The sequence below is a fragment of the Apostichopus japonicus genome, chromosome 11 (genome assembly GCF_037975245.1).
Source record: "Apostichopus japonicus isolate 1M-3 chromosome 11, ASM3797524v1, whole genome shotgun sequence".
Lineage (NCBI taxonomy): Eukaryota > Metazoa > Echinodermata > Holothuroidea > Aspidochirotida > Stichopodidae > Apostichopus > Apostichopus japonicus.
The window spans coordinates 11,457,213-11,479,710 of NC_092571.1; the positions used below are offsets into that span (position 1 = coordinate 11,457,213).

The following is a 22,498-nucleotide window of genomic DNA, read 5'->3' on the forward strand; positions in this document are numbered from 1 at the left end:
TTAAAAAATATTAAGAAGCTGTGATTTTGACTTTAAGATACAGAAAATGTCTAGCAAGTCTGGTAAAAAATTTCAGCCACAACAATACCCTGTTAATCCATTTCATTACTACATATGAAACCACTAGTTGACAGTGTTGCAGTACTCAAAAGGTACTTAAGTACTTTCTGCAGGTACTCAGTACTCGGGGTACTTGGTTATCAAGTACTCTTTGCAGGTACTCAGTGCTCGGGTACTTTGTACTCTCTGTAGGTACTCAGTACTTGGGTACTTGGTACTCAAGTTCTCTCTGCAGGTACTGGGTACTTGGAACTCAAGTACTCTCTGCAGGTACTCGGGTACTTGGTACTCAAGTACTTTCTGTAGGTACTCAGTACTTGGAGTACTCAAGTACTCTTTGCAGGTACTCAGTACTCGGGTTACTTGGTACTCTCTGCAGATACTCGGGGTACTCAAGTTCTCTCTGCAGTTACTCAGTACTTGGGTTACTTGATACTCTCTGCAGGTACTTGGGGAACTCAAGTACTCTCTGCAGGTACTCGCACTCCATGGTGAGTTCACTGGTGATAAAGTACAGGTACTCATATTCAGTAATCTAACTCAGATGATAAAGTACTTGTACTTGTTCTCCATTTAGAGTACTGGTTCTCACGAGAAGTACAGACATGAAAAGCTATTAATGTTTGAACTGACATGACAACAGGGAAAGCCACACGGTCTTGTCAACCTTGTGCAATTCTATTGCATTTTTGGTAATACCATCTAATAGTGATTACTCCATATTTATGTTTTATAAAACTCACACTTACCTGCCCCTGCACACAGAGTTGTGGATTTGGTAACAATATTTGGTGTGGATCATGTTATGACAGAAGATTTTATAGTGGAAAGCCTGCAGAGGAGCGAAAGGCCTAGAAACAGGAGAATTATATACAGCAACTTGCTAATCACAAGAGTTTCAAAAAATATATTTATTTGTTGGTTGTGATACAAATTTTCAGCTGATATAAAAATGGTGATATCCATTGTTTGATTTAATTATGAAGAAGTCGGTGAAAGTAACTTGTAGAGAAGCTGTGCCAGAGCTTAATTTCAGTAGCAGTTAGGCTAGTCTTAATTTAAGTAGTAGATAGGCTAGTCTTAATTTCAGTAGTAGTTAGGCTAGTCTTAATTTCAGTAGTAGTTAGGCTAGTCTTAATTTCAGTAGTAGTTAGGCTAGTCTTATTGCACAATATGATATAGCAGCCTACCATCTAAGTTTAAGTCTTGATCATCTGTTATTGATATTTGTAGATACTATATGCGGTGATTTGGTCCTTTTTTTTTTCTTGTATTTTGAACTGAAATGTTATTCATAATAGTTAGAAAAATATTATTTAACCAAAATCCATTATGATTGATTGAAGCTATATGCATCCATGATGTTTCATTCCTTGCCACAGCTGAGGCAAATGGAATCTCTGCAATGGTGTTTGTGTGTGTGTGCATCATGTGCACTTGTATTGTATTCTGGCTGAGGACTTGAACAAAGGAATTCCAAGTCCTCACATGTGGTTTCAAAGAATCACTGTCCTCAGAAGAATTCTTTTGTTTAGGGATATTGTTAAAGTTCGTATAATTGAATTTGAACAATTGGAAAAATAAAACGATGGGGTCCTCAGTCTGAATGTATTACACACCTTTCTTTGTGTGTCAGATGCCTTGGCTTGTAAATGTAAATAGCTCAAGACTTTGTGATGTGTGAACAGTGAACCTCATATTTGGTATGTGGATGAACCTTTGAGAGTAGTTGAAAGGTCAAGAGTGGTCAAAGCCTGAAAACCTTGTAAAACATGGGTAATTCCAAACCGGTGAAAAGGTCAGCTCGTGTACATGCAGTATGGACTTCAGCCAGGGTTATTATCTTGCAAACTACTCTTGTGCTGTGTATGTAATGTATTTAATGGCAAGTAATTGATGGGAGGGATTTCCCTCTGATGATCATTAAACCTGCCAAATGATCTTATTTGTTTAATACTTTAAGTTATTAAACTATCCAAGTGATATGTAGAAGAAAATTTATTAATAAGTATTTACAAAAATTTGTACATGTTTCAATCAATCTTACAAGAAATTTGATATTATATAATCAATATATTTTATACTTTTAACCCAACGAAGTCAGGTAAAATATTACTTGATTTGGTTTTGGAATAAACCTTAAACTTTCCAAGAATTTCATTTTTTTTTTGTTTTTTTTTGAGAGATACTCTTCTATGGTTTGTTATGAAAGAGTTCTGATCATGGTTAATGATCTTATATAGCATCATGTAAACAATGTGTAAAACTCACTAGCCATTAATTAAATACATTTATATGAAGATAAAACATGTTTTTCTTGTTGTATTTTCGATTCAGTATCAAGTTCCCGCAAACTAGGTCATATGCCCTGTTCACCCTCTTTTCCCAAATAATCACCAAAAAAATGATGTAGATGAATATGTATATGTAACGTTTGTCTTTTAAAATCCTACGAAATCTTTTTAAATTGAATAGTACAAAAGTATTTCTGGCCTTTCCACAACTATTCAAAACTTGACTTTCATAGCACACATTGGAATGCACTACCCTAAACCAAAAGTATAATAATAGTAATAATCATGTTATTTTTACAACGCTTAAGGGTCCACAAATGTGGGAGAAACCCGCAAGGTCTTATTAATTTACAACTTACATGTCGGGTGGCTTCCAATTCAACATTTGAACTCAAATTTGGAATCTTTTCAACTTAAAAAGTCAACCGTAGATCGCTCTTGTCATGATCCGCCCGGGAGTCAAACCCCTGTCCTCCCGATTGCTAAGCCTCATTGTTTCAAAAACCACCACCTTTATCCACTCGGCCACAGCAACGGTGTATTTTGAGTTATTCTGGTTAAATAACTGGTATCATTATGTTAAATCGGTCCTGTTAATTATGTACATAATATTGAAAGGTATGAAATACTTACAAGGGTATGTTTCCAGTTTCCCGCATCCCCCAGCCTCCGCCTTCCCCCTTTTTGTTGTTATGGATATACCCGTAAGCGTAGTAGTCCAGGAGCCCAGAAGGTTTATTCAGCTGAAGAGGTACAAAAGGTTTGGTGGCCTGATTGTGTTGGTAGGTGACCAAGCTTCAATAAAATGTGTTGCTGCCGGGCACACCCTGCATGATAGATGAGGGGGTCACAAAATTAGGGGGCAAAATATGCTTTTATTTAGCTGAAGAGGTACAAGCACACAAGTTTCTGGGTTTTATACCCAGGAAGGTACCTTGCATCATGGTGGCAATGACAGCAATATCTGACTGCATGGGGCCCCAGACAGTAGCCCAAAAGGGGCCCGCCCATATGGTATTATTCAGCTGAAAAGGTACTAGGGTGAATTCTTTTGCATTTGAAATATTACACATTGGGGTGTACTAAAACACTAATGACAGTAACTTTGTCCTGCATAGGGGCCCAAACAGTAGCCCTAAGAATGGGCCATGCGGTACAACCAACTGTTGGCTAATTTATCTAGCTGAAAAGGTACATGAACAAAACTTGTTGGATATTGCTCCCAGCAAGTCTAATTACATTGCTGTAGCAACAACAGCAATATCTGACTGCATGGGGCCCCAGACAGTAGCCCAAAAGGGCCCCGCCCACATGGTATTATTCAGCTGAAAAGGTACAAGGGTAGATCCTTTTGCATTTGAACTATTACACATTAGGGTATACTAAAATACTAATGACAGTAACTTTGTCCTGCATATATGTAATGCCCAAACAGTAACCTTAAAGATAGGCCCTGCAGCCCAACCAGCTGTTAGCTTATTTCCCTACCTGAACAGGTACATAAACAAAACATGTTAGATACCGCTTCGAGCAAGACTAACTCTATTGCTGCAGTAATGACAACATATCTGCCTGCATGGGGCAAGACGGCGGATAACAATTAAATGATCAAATCATGGAGTACAAATTCTTCTGTTTCTCAAATACTCATTAGTTTAGCTATAAAATTCTAGTTAAGGGGGTAACTTCACAGAAAAATAATTAAATTTGCTGGTTTCCACATTTCTAGCAATTGCCATAAATAACTATATCCCATCCCTTTCAATTGACAAGCTTCCCTTTTCCCAAACAATATTATTTTATTCATACTTTGAGGATTTTCGGGTAGTAGGCCTATATATAATTAGGGCCAAGCTGGATGCACTCGTGCTACGCCCTCGTGCATCGCTTGCATTGTTATAAAAGTATCTGTGTTTAATCACGGTAGTCTAATTAACCCCCGATCGTGCATTATCCTATAGATAAACCCACGCTGACCGTTGATTAACTCCGTTCATTCATACCTTATGATTTTTGTCAATAAAAAGGCAAAAAATACAATTTTTTTAGCAGATTTGATAAATGTGTTACCCCGTAGAAAACATCAATGCACATGTGCAAAATAAAAAAAAAACGCCCAAATGATCACGAATATTCAAAACAATTTTACGGCTATCAGTAAAAAAAAATGCATCAAACATGGGAATGGAAGCAATTAGAAAGATTATAGATTAACATGTACAAAAATATTAACATGGACAATCAATCAACATTCTTCGTACTTCCATAGCAACCGCGCCTCTCGGAACATGATGTAGGGCCTAGGCCTACGTACGTATATCATATCCCACATATACGTACGTACGTTCACATGTATGTCAACGAACGAGTGGACGGACAATCTAGTCCAGCATAGTGTAACTTTGTGTTGAATTATACGGTCAGTTTATTCATCATGAAATATATTAAATTAAACAGTTGAACTAGCTTAACGTTAGGCCTAGTTGAGAATTTTTTGTCTAAATCGATTATTTTGTTTTGAGGAAAACATTCACCAGGCCTTAAAGCGCTTTCTATGTCGTAAATAATCATTATACTGTGACATACATCAACACAATAGAACGGGCAGAAAGGTAATATTCTCTATTGACAAGAACTTATGGATTTCATAGTTATTATGTAATAAAACCCATCTGTTTGCAGTGGTTACAAACAAAACTTCCACCACACCCTTGAGCAACATTTCATCTGCTTGACATGTACAAAACCTGTAACCCAGAACCTAAGAGGCTGTTGAACATTGATGTAGATTTGATATTTGGCCTTTTCTTGGTTGACCCTAACATGTAACATTATTTGGCAAAAAAATTACTGCAAAATATTACTCGCTAAGTCAAGTGCTGTATTTTCCATGTTCTGCTGTGAAAATGCATGGACAATAATAATGTCAGCAGCTTACATTTCAGAAAATTCCACTGACTTACAGTACTAGATAGATAGATATTTATTCAGCCAATCATATAAAAATACAATGGAAATTGGTTGATAACAAGAGCTCAAAACATTAAAAATTGTAAACAACAAATGAGACGTATAATATTGCACAAAGATATGAAAACGTTCCTATAAAATATTAAGATGAACAAAATATAAAATGTACCTACAAAATATAAAAGAGTACAAATATATATAAATGCCCTCAAATCCAATATAAAGTCTACAAAGTTTAAAATTGTTTAACGGTTTTGGTGCGTATTGAATATCTTCACAGCAGAAGGATAAAAACTGTCAGTAAATCTTTTAGAACCCTTAAAAGTACGCATTCTTTTGCCTGAAGGCAGGAACTTGAAATAATCAGTTGCTGGGTGGTAATCATCAATCAATATATTTTCAACACGTTTTAACGTTCGCTCCTGGTAGAGTGAGTGAAGGGACGGTAGGCCTGTGCCAATGAGGCGCTCCGCGTTTTTTATGACAGATTCTAGTTTCCTTAGATCATGCTTACTTACGCGACTAAACCAGACTAAAATGTTTAAAGTTAAAATACTTTCAATAATAGCACGATAAAAGTTAATTAAAATATTCTGACTGACACCATACGATTTTAGAGCTCGCAAAAAGAATAGTCTCTGTCGTCCCTTTTTCAGTATCTCATCAGTATTTGTGTTCCATGATAAGTTACTAGTTACTTTTCTGTACATTCGTAACTTTTGTACCTAGCTATGGGCATCTAGTAACACTCCTTCGTTATAATCCTGTGTGCTTAACTTTATGTTATCAAAATTATACAAGTATTAGTGAAATAGCATGCATGGGAGTAAGCAGGTGGCTGTACGTTTGATCTTATAAAGCAAATCAATGTTGCCTAAGATATACAAAATGGTGTCAAATTGACTGTTTACGGTACATTATCCTAGTGTACATGTATTATGGATGTTACTATATGTTATCATTTTAACCAAAAATGTAAATATGTTATTTCATCAAGTGATGATGTTAACATGCCTTCATGTGATTATCACTGATAAATCATTACGATCAATGATTGAGCAATCTGAATCAAAGTATATCAGTTCAATGCTACAACGATGGAGACCAACTTTGAGTTAATTAGGGCCAGTACAATGTTTTAGGTCATTTTGAAAGATACAATTCTGGCTACACAAAGTATATTAAATTACATTTCAAAAAGTGCACCTATATCATAGCGTTCAGGTATGGCATTCACAGTTTTTAATTGCCTCGCAATCCACTTATAAGGTACGTTACACTGGATTTCTAACGAAGAAGACAAATAACGATGTTAACCAGGTCCAATAAATCATAAACCTCTTGTAATATATTATTTCTGTTTTCTCTCACTGCTCGTGCAATCGTGGCAAGATACGATAAACATGAAAGGAGGGGCCATGTTGGGCTATATTGTCTGGGCCCCAGTGCAGAACGAAGTTGGTGTCATTGGTAGACCTACTTGTGTAAACCTAAATGTATCAGCATCAATGCTGAAAGATTCGCCCTTGTATTACTTTGACTGAATGACACCAAACGGGCCTTTCGGGACCACTGTCTGGAGCCCCATGCAGGCAAATATTGCTGTTATTGCTATAATAATATAACAAATATTGCTAGGGCCAGTCTCCAACAAGTTGAACTGATTGGGCCAAAGGGCCTATCTGTAGGGTTACTGTTTGGGCCCCTACGAAGGACAAAGTTACTGTCATTAGTGTTTTAGTATACCCTAATGTGTAATAGTTCAAATGCAAAAGGATCTACCCTTGTACCTTTTCAGCTGAATAATACCATATGGGTGGGGCCCTTTTGGGCCACTGTCTGGGGCCCCATGCAGTCAGATATTGCTGTTGTTGCTACAGCAATGTAATTAGACTTGCTGGGAGCAGTATCCAATAAGTTTTGTTCATGCACCTTGTCAGCTAGATAAATTAGCCAACAGTTGGTTGTACCGCATGGCCCATTCTTAGGGCTACTGTTTGGGCCCCTATGCAGGACAAAGTTACTGTCATTAGTGTTTTAGTACACCCCAATGTGTAATAGTTCAAATGCAAAAGAATTCACCCTTGTACCTTTTCAGCTGAATAATACCATATGGGCGGGCCCCTTTTGGGCTACTGTCTGGGGCCCCATGCAGTCAGATATTGCTGTCATTGCCACCATGATGCAAGGTACCCTCCTGGGTATAAAACCCAGAAACTTGTGTGCTTGTACCTCTTCAGCTAAATAAAAGCATATTTTGCCCCCTAATTTTGTGACCCCCTCACCTACCATGCAGGGTGTGCCCCGGCAGCAACACATTTTATTGAAGCTTGGTCACCTACCAACACAATCAGGCCACCAAACCTTTTGTACCTCTTCAGCTGAATAAACCTTCTGGGCTCCTGGACTATAGGAGGCGGGGGCTGCAGCGCCCGTCACCCCCCCCCCCCCCAAACCAAATATATTTGTGAAAATTCCGGCAATATGCTGAGAATTTTTCGGGCACCTACTAAAAAAATTGCATGGTTAAACTAATATTATTATCATTATTATTGTAACGACATCCCCCAAAATTATAACCTATATGGAAGGGTAATAACACGACAAATGATTGTATGTAATTGGCATGCGATGTAATAACCCATGCATGCCTGTATTTGATATGCATTTTAACATATTGTACCAGTGGCATAGGAAGGTACTTTTGAGTGGGGGGTGCTGAAGACTGATGGCCGGCCTAGGGAGGAGTATAAGGGGTGTCCCCCTCCCCTTTGGAACTTTTTGCATTTCCAAGTGGCCTCAGATGCAATTTGGTGCAATATAGCACACTTCAACCCACCCACTCTATTTTGTATATAATTTTGCATTTTCACCTGGCCTTAGATGCAATTTGGTGCTCCAAGTGAGATTTTGTTCTCATTTGGAAATGAAAAAGGGGTTTTCTGACTTGCGAAGCGGGGGGCGGAATGATACTTCCGCCCCTCCATATTTTTTACTGGGAGGCTGGCGCCCACCCCCCAGCCCCCTTCCCGGTTCCTACGCCCTTGTGTTGTACGTAAAATTTTGGTTATATTTTTTCGGGCAAGTCGTTACAGCCCCCCCCCCCCTTAATCAAATTGGGCTCTTACGCCTATTGATAGGCTATACCCCACGGCAGTGGTGTGTATTTTGAGCTGGACGATTTTTAAATAGAGGCATCGGTAATATAATGTAGGCCTATACCATTTAATCAATGAGAGGAAAGTCCTGTAATAAATGCTATAGTTCATTATAAACGGACTAATGAATTTCTATTTCCAAAACATTATAGTAAAAAGGAGACGTTTACAAAATCGAATGCAATCATGATAATTACTTTTGAAATCATTAATTACTTTTTTATTTAAAGTGAATGCTCCGTCGACTTTTCGCAATTATTTTCAGTTACGTACGTAACGATCCTTATCCTAACCGTGCGCCAAATCTTTTTTCTGTATCTTATATCAAACTATCATTGATTTTGCATTTCCTTTCATTGCCATCTTTGTTCTGTTTTCTCTGTAAACTTAAGCTTTCATTATATATATATATATATATATATATATATATATATATATATATATATATATATATATATATATATATATATATTTATATATATATTATTTGTCAAGGGGTGTCAACGTAAACAAGCTCTACAGAGAGCTTCTTGTTGGCACTCCTCAATCTCTATATTCTTCTTGTACAGTTACCCACATCTATTGTCAAATTGCATACTTTAATATTATTATTATTATTTTATTATTTGAACATTTTCTAAAGCGCACATATATATGTAATACAAGAGATTGAAATAAAGTCTTATGAATTGAATTGAATGAGGAGAAACATCAAAAAGTCTGCCTTGGTTTGACCAAGAATTATATTCTTATTTTTAATTACGCATTTGCTAGAAATTGGTAATTTAACACAAATAAAGCGGCATTAAAATAGTCATAACTATAACTGTACGGTAAGTGCATGTTTGAATATAAATTAGTTGAATACTGAGGATTTAATAACCCACTATACAGAGCTTGAAACATTTGATTGAGTGACCAAAAAAAGAAAAAAAATCAAAAACTTGATTGAACATGATTCCAGTGAAGTATTTAATTCTGAAATTATGACAGTGAATTCAAAATTTAGTGTGGTTTTTAAACCAGCCACGTAAGTTGCAACACAGAATTCTGTCTTCCTTTTGAAATGCAATTCGTGATACCTCCCCTTACCACAGTCCCCCGCCCCAACTCACTCCAGTTTCACCCCTCCCCACCTCGTTCAGCTGCCGTATAACGAAACTTAAACCCAGCCCTTACGTTAAAATTTCATATATTTGGGTAATATAAGTCTAACAACTTAAAATTCTAAATGGTCCGTGGGGTTCACAAATGCAATGGGCAATTCTAGCATGTATTTCTGTGTTCCAGTGTTAGGGTACAATTGAGAAGTGTTTGAACTACTGCAGGCCTGCAGCTTTAAAGTTACTCTTTCTCACATGTGATTTAAAGTTGCTCAGTACTAATATACTATAGAACAGGAATGTCTCAAAATCCAATAACTTCCGGTGGCTTCTCCCACTGGACCAACACGAGTAATTTGAAACAAATTTAACCCCTACCCCCCCCCCTCAGGATATGCGATTTGACATTTAATTTATTTATTTATTTTTGCCCGGGAAGGACCGCACTCTCTACCATGTAGGAGACGGTTTCAATGACCCCAGGGCCTCACCCCTATAATTTATTATATCATGTGTTCGCCTCTGGCCCTCTTATGAAGGTTCGTGCCCGTACCTTAATAAGCTAGTTGAGGATTTTCTGAAATGGACCCAGCCATGCACCCCCCCCCCTATGTACGGGTCGAGTACAATGACCCAGGTGCAGCACTCTATTTTAAAGAAACCTCATTCGCCTCTAACTCTAGTGGAAATGTCGAATTTGTCCCCGCCCCTTTTGAAGCTGTACATTTTGCAAACTGTTTTCTCCTCCCCACCCTTACTTAAAAAATTTAAGCAAAACAGCCTGATTTGAACATACAAATAAATGTACATCTCAAAATTAGAACTTTTAATTTATATGTTACTTTGATGTTACATCTCAAAAGTGGCTAAACAGAAGTCTAGCCACGCTAGCTCAGTGATTTTCTGAGGGGGAGGGGGTGGGGCAGGCAATCCTTTAAATCTGACAATTTCTTTGGGGGCAATGCCAGTTATGTGGAATCCCTTAATTGGAACTTGAAATTATTTATGAAAGGATGTGTTTGGAAAATATTGTGAAAATTCCGCATCTCAAAACAGTATTTTTCAGGGGCGTATCCAGGGGGGGCGCAACAGGCGCGCGCCCCCCCTATTGGCCGTCACCAAAAAAAAAAGTTTAGCAAAAAAAAAAAAAAATGATGACGACGACCTCTATGTGAGATGTCGGTGATCGCTCAACCCCCCCCCCCCCCTTGTTTGCCAAAAAAAGGTTCTGGCGAAGTTCGGGGGCATAATAGTTTTAGAAACATAGATGGTAATTGTGTTTGTATTATCACTATAAACACTAAGTGACATGCCAGCCATACTAAATTGTGCATTTTGTGTCCATATTTACTGGAAATGTTGCTTATTATTAAGGTCGAAAAATGGATCACATATGGCACCATTTTGCATTTCAGCCCTTCTTCGAAAGCAAAAATTGTCCACCCCTCCCCTTAGACCCATCCCCCAGGACGGCGATCATTCATGCCTGACGCCCCCCTAGTGGAAAATCCTGGATACGCCCCTGTGTTTACCCCGAGTTGATTCCAAAGTTTCCAAAACCATATTACGTCATATCAATGTGTGCAAAGCCTATATGATTTCGTTGAGTCAGAAGAATTTGCAAGTGCAATAAGGATAACAATCTATGCAAGATATCATACGTTTATGTGAGTAAGAACACACTTAAATATAGATAGAGGTAAATGTTAAGTCTTGTCAAAATTCGTAAGTAAAGGTCCTACCAGAGAAAAGCCCTTTGGACGCCATGTGAAATTGACTAGTGTGTGACTTTAAGATAGGGGGGATTATAATTCTGTGCTGCGTCGGACATGAATCGCCAAAAAATTTGAAGCCAAAAGAAGTTTCAGTGAAAGTGTGAGAAGCTCGCAGGCAGTAGCGTACAAAGATTTTTCTAGTCGGTAAGTTTGTATCATAAGAATAACCGATTGAGCACGCAGGCCAAATATAAAATCCGTTCCCGAATACTTGGATACAACCCCTTCTTACCTCGTTTCAATACGTCTGAACTTTGGGCCTCAGCCTCTTATGTAGCCTACAGTCCTAGGCTAGCCTAACGTTGCGAAACAAAATTTTAGTCCTGAGCTATTAACACATGAGCCTAGAGCTGGAATTAGATAATATAGACTTAAATTAGAGCGCGGACCGACAATACTGCCAACACATCGGCTCTGTTCGTCCACTGACCGTGCCGTCCGCCATTACCAATCGGTCAAGAAATCTCGCGGATTACACACATTGGTGTGACCCATACAGTATTTGTATCAAAGTGGCTATTCTTACGACTGTTCGTAAGAATAATTTCCGACTACGCATGCGCAGTTGCTATTTTTATGACAGGTGAACTATTTTTTACGACTAGGAGTAACAATAATTTCCGGTTAGGGTTAGTGTTAGGGTTAGGATTGGGGTTTAGGGTTAAGGTTAGGGTTACCCCTACAACATGCGCATTTGCTTTATTTACTTTACTGCGCTTGAATTCGCCTTTGTCGTAAGAATAGTTTATATATAATTGTTACGACTAGTCGTAAGAATAGCCACGGCCTATTTGTATAGTCTGACTTCACTTCCAGTAGCATGGTGGGCTCATAATTGGCACACTAAGGATTGGATTGACGATGTCTGTCAACCTAAAATCCAAATCACTCAACTGCATGCATTTTTCATATGTGTAGTTCCTCACAAATGTAATGATCTCAAAATATTTATTGTTCTGTGCTTACGCAACGTACAATTGAGAAGAATTTGAACACAAAATGTCTGCTGTGTCAAGTTCTTTCATACCCCTAAATTGACACATTCGTCGATAAGCTAACTGTAGAGTAGGCCTAAGTATACATCCATTGACTTTGGATGCTGTTTGCTATGCTCTGAACCTCTTAGCTCAGACAGGTCAGGTCCCAGAGAGTAGTTGTATCATATTGAAGTAATTTTAGTAATTTTTTGGGAGTAAGATTTCCAAATGTCCAAAATACATGTAAAACTGGGGGGAGGGTGGTAAAAGCTTAATAGAAACCACAATTTGGTCAGCAAATAGCTGAAATGGATTCAAACTCATGAATATGTAATTATGCTTGACTGCAAAAAGTTTAGGTGGCCTGCTGTATCGTTGCTAGTTATAATTGAAGGTGCGTCAATTACGGGGGTGCGTCAATTACGAAGCCTTTACTATATAGTCAGTATTGCGAAGTTTGGAACACCGCGACGTTCGGACATCGAATGGAAGATCTACTGACTAAAAGCAAGTTCTCAGTGCCATTTCCAGGCTTGTTAGAGCAGTCAAATAATATTTGCTGATCAAAAATAAGCAGTAATATTGGGCCTACATGAGCTACTGAATGGAACTCATCGATCCAGTGGTGGGTCAGATCCAAAACCTGTCAACCTCAGGGCTAAAATTTAGATGATCATAGTTATCAATTTTGATAGTTTTGTCCAAAAGAAGAACAATTTAAACTTGCTTGGCAAAAAAATTAAATTTGTATGTTTCTTTGTTAACGAGTACTGCTTAATTATATCAACAATGCACTTAAACCAGCGTTATGGACGGAAACAGCAATTTGTGCCACTGAACTGCAAGGAATGATGGAATTCACAGGAATCTGCACCTGAATAATTGTTTATGGTACTGATCTCTCCAAAATAGTTTTTGGAAAAATTAAGTAGGGCATCCCTAATTAAGATGCTAATCGAGAAGAAAATCATTAATTCCGTCCATAACGCTACCTGATGTCATTAATCTCCTGGCAATTTTAAAGTTCACTTCAGTGATAAAATTTGCATGTAATCTTCTGAAGGTTATCAATGCCATTAAGGATGAAGTGAAAAATTACCAGATTCCTGCATATTGATAAGCTAGGGTTCAATGAAACATCTGTGTTATGGATGGAATTAGGAAAACGTTATGGACGGAATGTGAATGTTATGGATGGAAATTACTTTCTTTGGAAAAACTATGCAGAATGTTTTTTATTAAGTTAAATCAAAGCCATCAAATGTGAATGAATGTTATTTAGGATGGAAAACCTATTTTTACATGTACATTACAGTATTTTTCTAGGCTTTCAGGTGATGTTTTCCCTAATTTAAAAAGAAAAGAAAAGAAGAAATTTCTGTAAAAATCCCAAACTTTGATGATTTTTCATTTCAAAATAAGGCAAAACACCCTCCTGAATTTTTTTGTACAAACAGGGTGGTACTATATCTCTTCCAGAAAAAATTATCAGATTTTTTCAACATTACACATTTTGAGTTATTGGCCGTCAAAGACGACCTCTTTTGTACATCGGAGCAGCTTAACAACTTCTTAAATTATTATTGAGAACAGCTAGAACCCTGAAATTTGTTTAGGGGTAAGAACTTTATACTTATAGTTGAAGTATAAAACCCTGACAGCTCTAACATGGTTACTTTGGTAAAAAATTGGCATCAAAACTCCTACCTCATGCTGAATCGCAGCATGAAATAGCAACTTTAGAGTTGCACAACTTGCAAACATATCATAGGAAAGCATTGTAATCATTATTTTGTAATGATTGTACCAGACATAATAACCTCTGAAAGAATCAAGTACCCTGAAGCAATGGTTTAGGAGCAATTCATCACTAAAAATAGCACATTTTTTAGTGAAAAGTACAAAAATCGTATATTTTGACACTTTTAAGTGGACCTAACTCCACAAGACAATATTTTTGTAGCCTAATTTTTTATTTTCCTATTCTATGGGATAGACTCTATAGGCATCTGTAATAGAAAGGTAGTAGAATGGTTAATTGCTGAGAAATGAGACCTAAAAATCAAGAAAATGCCATGGTGGCGACAAATTGCGGAATTTCAAAGTGTGATAAATCGGCTGGAAAGCAATGCAACTGAAATTTTCAGAATATGCTTATTTCATGATGGTCCAATCATACAAAAAATTTGGGAATTTTTGGAGAGGCTGCAGCAACAGCCATTCTTGATTTGACACAGAATGACCCTTATAAATCCAAGTTGTCATCCTTATGCAACGTGGTTTTTGTGTATGAAGGAGACTGGTGGTTGGAAAAGGTGGACCAAATATCAGTTGACAGTAATGATGTCTATGTCTCCTTCCTACACCCTAAGGGCCCTACCAATACTTTCTTCTGGCCATCATCTGAGACAATATCCCACTAGGAATGATCATGGGGAAACTAGAACAGCCTGTCCTCCTAATTTCAAGTAGCAAAGTGGGAATTGCAACAAAGGTGGTTGAATATATTAGGGACAAGTTTCAAAGAGATTGTGAGCCGTGATGGTGACGAAAAATTTTGACAAATATGAATCGATGTATTTTGTTGAGATTGAAAAGTCTATTTCAAATTTTCATGACTGTTCAACCATACAGGCCTCCCATGTCCACAGTTTTATTTGCATGTGTTGTTTTCTTTCATACAAGCTTTGCAGACTGGTGAAACTTTGATTGCATTGGCATTGTTTGAAGGAGGTGAAGCCACAAAAGTGAAAAAAAACAAATGGGAAAAGTACTGACAGCCTCTGCTTATAGTGCTGAAAGCCACCTGATGAGTACCTTCAGCAAGAGTGAAACTTTTCATGTGCTGTAGCAATTCATTTCAGGCTAATTCAATACTTTCCGTCCATAACATTCCGTCCATAACAATTCCTATTTCAGGACTAGCTCTTTCCCTTCTTATAATAAATTCAATTTTATTTGATATTATTACACATATTGGCCATAAGTATTAACTTATAACACACACTTCACAATTCAAGAGTTGATCCTAAATCAGGACAAAACCTTCCGTCCATAACGTTGTACATTCCGTCCATAACACAGAATTTTGGTTTGGGGTAGTGGGTTAATAGAGGTACATTGAAGATTATGAGTGGGAGTATGATAAAGCTAAGGTACCAGGCCTGTGATGAAAAGTACCTGATACTTTGAAATCCTGAACACTTCACAGAGTTTTGACCCACTATGAAGGTTGGTGGATATCGATCATTTTTCTGATTCCGTCCATAACGAACACCTAATTTGCATATTCAGACTAATATTGCACTACCCAATTAATTTTTTTCCGTTATATGGTAGAGGTATCCCAACTTGGATCAATCATGCATACCTTACCAAATACTAACTCTCACACTATTTTTGATGGGACTTTATCTCTGTGAATTCCGTCCATAACATTGGCAGAGGTTTTGGATCTGACCCTGGTGGAGTGTTAGCTCTGGTGGAGTGTTAGCTCAGTGGTTAATGCCGGTGCCTAGTTTCAATCATAAGGTCCCCGGTTCTAGTCACTCCCAGATTAATGTATGTCGTCCAGTTACAGAGTTGTTGACAATTAACAATATATAATCATGGACGTTAAATATGAATGTACTAAGAGACTGGCTTCGGTCAGCTTGCGGCTTTGATAAGCCAATGAGGCTTTTTCGCGAGTTCCTGCTTGTAGGAGGATCTAATATATACATGTACCATTTTTGAGTGGTAATCAGTCATTGTTTATGTTTTTGATCTTGACTCTCTGTAAAATGCCAGAGACTGTGGTTTCTATTGGCAAACTTCAATATCCACTGGAAATTACACTGAAAAACCCCTGAATTTCGGGGCCTGGTTTGCACAGAATGTTCCTTAGGAGGATAGTTGTACAATTATAACTGCAGTGGCCTAGAAGTTAATAGAATGCTTTGCAAAAATGGGAACCATGAAAACACACGTACGCAATCTCAGATGAATGTTACATTGGTTATTCGTTTCCATTTTTTGTCTTTTCTTGTGATACACGTCATAATTTTTCAAACCGCAAGCCAATTCAAAACATAAGCACTGCAGCTGAAACTGAAAGTGTCCCTGTTGTGAAGCTTACATATATACAGTAGGTTAATTATATTGCAACAATAGACTTCATCCTTTAAACAGGTGCTTGTACCTTCATGTATTTTTTACTTTCTTTTCATTTTCTTCTTTTCTGGACAGAATTCTCTATGTTTTGAAATGAATCAACACCTTTGCACTGTCTTGGTAAGTGATTATTGAAGGTAAAGGCCTTCCTGGGTCTTCTAAGTTTGTCACATAATTGCCAGGAAGTTGATTGTAAACATCAGGTACAAAGTTGCACAGAAGTGCACACAGTAATGTCTGACCAAGCCATTAAAAATTGTGTAAAACTGGAATTCATTTGCATTTTTGAATGAATTATTGAAGGGAAGATTCAGTCACAGTTTGTGCAAAGCAAAGTCATTCAATTTTGCTTTCTTTTTAACGCAAATATGGCAAGATTGTTTATATGGTTATAATGTATTTACTGCACAAAGAACGAGTCGATTACGTACAGTACGAAGTCGACATAATGGATATTGCTTTGTCGGCATTTGTAATTAATGGAATTCGTGTGTTATCAGACAAGAGTTTGCAGGTATCACCACTGCCCAAATGTCATTACCCCTCATATTGCTCACGATTTCATGGACTAAACCTAAAACTTTTAAATTCTGGCTTGCCAATCCTTACAACTTATAAGTTGACAAGGTGAGGGCCTCCATGTTGAAAATTCTGCTACATCTTTTACCAGTCATTCTTCTTTGGTAAAAGTGTGTCTTGTCAAAGAAGTCATCTATCCACCCCCACACCATCGTTGCCAGTTTCGGCATTTTAAAAGCCCAAATTGATGATTTTTATATATTTTTATTCTTGGTCATTTATTGTATGACTACCAAATTTTAGGAACATTTATAGCTGCGAATTGTTGAATTCTCCCAAAGAGTTGGTTAGAGTTTGGCTTTTATCAGGTCAATTTTTTCTAGCAGGCTTGGAGATCTTTGATATTGTATACACTACATACCCTCACCACCACTTTCAGCAACAATATACAAAAGAGGAAACTTTCATCACTCAAATAGGTTATTCCATAGTTTTGGTGATTTCTCTGCAACGTTGTTGTATACATCCAAACGTTGAGAGCAATTATGTGGTTAAGGCAGTGGACCTGTGATCAAAGGTTTGCAGGTTTGAGTCCTGGCCAGATTATTATGTGTGTCCTTGTGCAAAGTACTTTGCCTCCATTGCCTCTCTTCACCCAGGTGTATCAATGGGGACTTGCCAGGTAACATGTACAGTAAATATAGGTGCCTGGTGCTGGTTTGCGGCTGCACCCTATGGGAAGTCCCCCGGGGGACAAAAGATGCGGTGCACTGTAGTGCCTGGGCAGGAGAGATTGTTTGATTTGTGCACACTTTGCTGTGTGACAAGTTACTAATGACCAGTGGTAATTTGTTAAGTCATGTGAGGGGGCCTTGGCCTCAAACAATATTGTAAACCTTCAACTTCAAACTCATAGACCGACTATAGATAGTAGTTAGGATCTACATAAGGCATAGTGCTCTGTGTTAGACCTATAATTTAACAATGTGAAAGTATTTTGACATGGCACCAAGTGGAGCTCCTGCCAACAATTGATCAGGGCAAAATTTCATGATAATTATGATTATTAATAGCAGATTTCTGATGAAGAACATATTTTCTCCTTCCAACAGCTGATTATAGCACTAACATCGAATTGTGGCGATCTCGTCTCAGCCGTGGTATGTCAACATTCTCTCTGTCATAAATGTGATAACTAACAGGAAATAATGCATTGTTTCGTAAATGTTTCATTCATGATTGACTCCCAATACAAGCCGTGCAGGTTTGTAAGTAGTTAACGAGTTCAAGTAGCTGCTTGCGTTTATTGCAACGTGACTTTGCCCGACATTACCAACATAAATGATGGAACATTGTATGTTTCTTACATCAATATTACATTGGATGCTTTAACTCATGGAAAAGGTGGTTACTTTTGAAAACCGACAATGTTTCATTCAGGGTTTTAGGTTGATATTGATTAGGGTGATGGTAACTTATGGAGAAGGAGCTATGGATGGCATCCCACTTACAGGCATACCGCTTGGGAGTTCTACATATATACAGAACTAAGGTATCATAAACCATGTGAAGAGCTGATACTTTTGGGATCATGATGTCACAGCTCTGATTACAGTAAAGGTATTACAGTGTATGGTAATTTCTGTGTGTCCCCTGTCTATGTTTGCTTTCATAATGGCTGTACATACTATTCGTAGATGCATTGATAGACACTGTAGTTGCAGTGTAACTACTTTCTTTGTTGTCAATTCTAATCCACACAAACCGCAGTGCAAACAACTCTATTTTTGTACAGTGAATTTTGTATGCTGAGGCTCTTTGACGAATTATGTCACCCATTTGTCATGGAAATCCTATAAAAATGTCAGATTAATTTTTCCTTGCTATGAGTCTCCTGGTGGAATCATATCAAAATAACGGTAAAACGACAAAGTTGTAAGATAAAATGACATCACAGAGCAAAATCAAAGACTAGACCATGATATAGAATGTGTAACCTTTAAAAAGAACCATTTATAAACTACTTGAGAAAATTAAGACCACTACACTGTTTAGTTGTGATTGGTAAAATACAACCAGTTCCTTTTACTATGATACTGTAATAGTCTATTTAGGAAATTATTGCACTTAACCACAGAGAGGTGACCCACCCAAGAAATGGAAATACTGTGACAAATTGGAAAATAAATTTGATTTATTCGTATGCCTTTCCATCGTCTGAAAATGTGTCATCTTGCAACCTGCTAACATTCAGATTGGTATTTGGACTATTGGTGAAGTCCTGAGTGATGCTGGGGCATCATGCCACAGTATGATATATATGCTAACTCTATTCCTTTTTGTTTTGCTTTTTAATTGTGATTTTCATGTTTGTTTCTAGGGATGCGACGAATTAGATTATAATACAGACTACACAGAAGTGTGTAAGGGCAGCCCTCTCGAATTTGCATACTGTCCACCTGGGAAGAGGTTGATTGACCCGTGTGAAGGAACGTAAGTCATCAATCGTAGGAAAGCGAGCCAAACTCAGTAATAACATCAGTTTTCACTCAAGGCAATGTGAAATGAAAACAGATTAGAAAAACCATGAAACTGTAGACAGCCAGCTTGACAAGCAACTATCTAAGTTGGACCAATGAACAATTACTAATAGAGTCAAAGTAGACTGAAATAGCATAACTTCGGAAATGAAAGGGCTACAGAGAATCAGAGATAAACTACAGGTGCGGAAGTATGTAACAATTGTGCAGAACAGTGTAACAACTGTAACAAGTGTGTAATAACTGTGCAGAAGGGTGTAACAAATGTACAGAGGGTGTATTAACTGCAGAAGGGTGTGACAAACTGTGCAGATGGGTGTAACAACTATGCAGATGGGTGTAACAACTGTGTAGAAGGGTGTATCAACTGTGTAGAAGGGTGTAACAACTGTGTAGAAGGGTGTAACAACTGTACAGAGGGTGTATTGACTGCAGAAGGGTGTGACAAACTGTGCAGAAGGGTGTAACAACTGTGGAAAAGGGTGTAGCATGTTTAAGTAAGTGGGTGTCTGAGTATAATGTTTGGGGATATTCAGAGGTTTTGTTACTGTGTAAGTGTTATGTTATATTCATTATTTTATGCTTTGAAAAATCATTGGAAAAAGCATTGGAAAATCACTTGTTTATGTCCTTGATTTGTGTTTCATAGATGTGACTATTGCCCAACCGGACAGTACCAAAACAGTTATAACACCTGTGAGACTTGCAGAAACTGTACGACCCGGGCCGATTGTGACAAATGTGATGGACACGTAAGTCCTAGTACAGGAAATATCTGCTCTACTTTAGCTTCAAGGTGTAGTTTGCATTGAGTTGTATAACTCTGCACCATTGTGACTTCTCCATATTCATATTCACACACATGGACTTTAACCACATGATTCCTTCTGGGAGCTTCAGCCCCTCCCCCCCCCAACTCTCGAACAGCATCATTGGAAGCTTATCCCCTCCCCTGGCAGACAGAAAATTTAAAAAAAATCCAAGTCTGCAGAACACAAATATATTATATGTGTGCGGTACAAGCAGTTGAAAGATTCTTCAACATTGTTTCAAATATAGTAACGTTTCGCATCTTGAGTCTAACTAGGAGATCTGTGTGGTAAAGGTTTGATGGCTGAATTCAAATTAGCATGTTACTATAACCATTGAATCCAATACAGATTAGTGTCTGTCTAACAAGTTTAATTGATGATTAATGCATTTGTTTTCTTTTTCTTTTTCATTTTCGGAACACTTGAATCTATTGCCTCATGCCGCCACTCTTATCAACACCATTTGGGGGACGAAGGTTGTGAGTATATAGTAATCTCTCCGTTAAAGCTCAAGTATTGTATCATCAGACTGACAAATGCAACACAAATTTGCAACATTTTTAAAGTTCCAGTAAGGTGTGACCTTATTTCTCTCGAGTCCGGGGAATGTGATATTGATGTTTTTGAGGTCAAAATGTGCAAATCTTGACCTTACGAAAGTGTGTGCATGATAGGCTACGTTTACATTATGGGTCAGACCCCCTCGTCAGTGTTCATCAGTAAACTGATGTTGAACCCTTGTCTGGTTACATTAAGTCCTGTGAGATGAGCAGTGCCATTACTAAAGCCTATTACTGTTGTGTCAAATTACAAACATCAATTGGAAGTTAAAGGTCATGGCTCGTAGCTCATTCACCAGCTGCATTTACATTATAAATTTAACGCTGAGTGCAGGGTCTGATCCTCCCTTAATGCTGAGTCTCTCTTAAATCATGATGTCTGATCTGCATTTATGTTAAACTTGCCTGTTTAGTCTCATTACATGTTTGCCAAATTTAAACTTCGCCTTTCAAGCTTACTGCACTGAAAGCTCATTGAAAATGACACCCTATGCAATTTCCATATCAATATTTATCATTTTTATTGAGTTATTTGTCGTTACATTTTGAGCTGAATAAAATTGGCCAGATTTATTAACGACTGCATAGATTCTACAAACTTCAATCAAAATTTGCAAGCCCTGTCCAACAGATCATACGTGAATCAACTCTCTCTCTTTTGTATACGACCGTTAGGCCTAGGACTTTCACTTTTGTGGCTAGCCTGTGGTACAGTAGGTTCATTCTCTTGAATTCTTTCTGTCTTACCGATGTAGATTGCAAAATTGTGTCATTTCCTTCCACTGCAATGAATAAATTGGTATTTTCAGTCGTTTCCTCCATAGAATTGGGTAAAAAAAGGTGGATAATACGAGTATATGTAGGTTACATTTGTGGAATAAACATGCTGATATGGGCGGTCGCAGTGATTTTACGGTAAATCGTTTGCACCATAAAGGCAACCGAAAATAAATTTCTTCCTTTCGATTGCAACAGCTTTTCTCCATCAAACCCACCTGTTCAGAGTGCATTTAGAATAAGAAACATTGAATCTGCTTCGGAAGTTTGTTTTCATCAGCAAATTTGTATTGAGACTTTATGCTCAAGGTCTAATGTAAATAGGACTACAGATTCTTAGCTATGCAAGTAGTTTATTGGTTTGTAGTCATAAATCTATGAAGTGAAATAAGTATGAAGTGAGTACAAAGTTCACAATGTGAAAATCTTATAACTTGGACAAATGTTTGTATATACGTCATAAATTCCTTCTGTGCCGTGCAACAAATTGACACTTTTAGGTGGACATTTGCAAAGTCTGTGAGCTTTTAACTACAATATACATGTATCTCAAGAAAAGTGGCTGAGAGGGTTTGCCACTAATGACTGTTATCTGTTGTCAACTTTCAGAAATGTAAACCCTTTGCAATGATCAAGTTATCTGGTATAGTCGATGTTCTGGTACTTGACTTCAGGACACAATTTCCTCAGTTGTTCTATCAATCAGATGATTACATACACAGTATAAACTAATATAAGGCAACAAATCACTGAGACTGCTGGAGGGGGGGGGGCAGGGGGCAGTGGGTGGGTTCATATTGG

At 37.7% G+C, this 22,498-nt stretch overlaps 1 protein-coding gene across 3 annotated transcripts in view; it reads left to right on the forward strand.

Annotated features, from left to right (window-relative positions):
• Positions 1–11,182: 11,182 nt before the first annotated feature.
• The window catches only part of LOC139975601 (uncharacterized), a 34,932-nt gene continuing 23,616 nt past the window's right edge, over positions 11,183–22,498 (forward strand). For 2 of the 3 annotated variants that reach the window (XM_071983634.1, XM_071983635.1), the window contains exons 1-5: positions 11,184–11,504; positions 16,565–16,609; positions 18,121–18,168; positions 19,389–19,501; positions 20,198–20,300. In XM_071983634.1, the coding sequence (XP_071839735.1) occupies positions 16,583–16,609; positions 18,121–18,168; positions 19,389–19,501; positions 20,198–20,300 (291 nt within the window). In that variant the 5' untranslated portion in view covers positions 11,184–11,504; positions 16,565–16,582. Of the gene's footprint in view, positions 11,505–16,564; positions 16,610–18,120; positions 18,169–19,388; positions 19,502–20,197; positions 20,301–22,498 lie in introns of all 3 variants that reach the window. The other variant, XM_071983636.1, reaches the window with a different exon arrangement.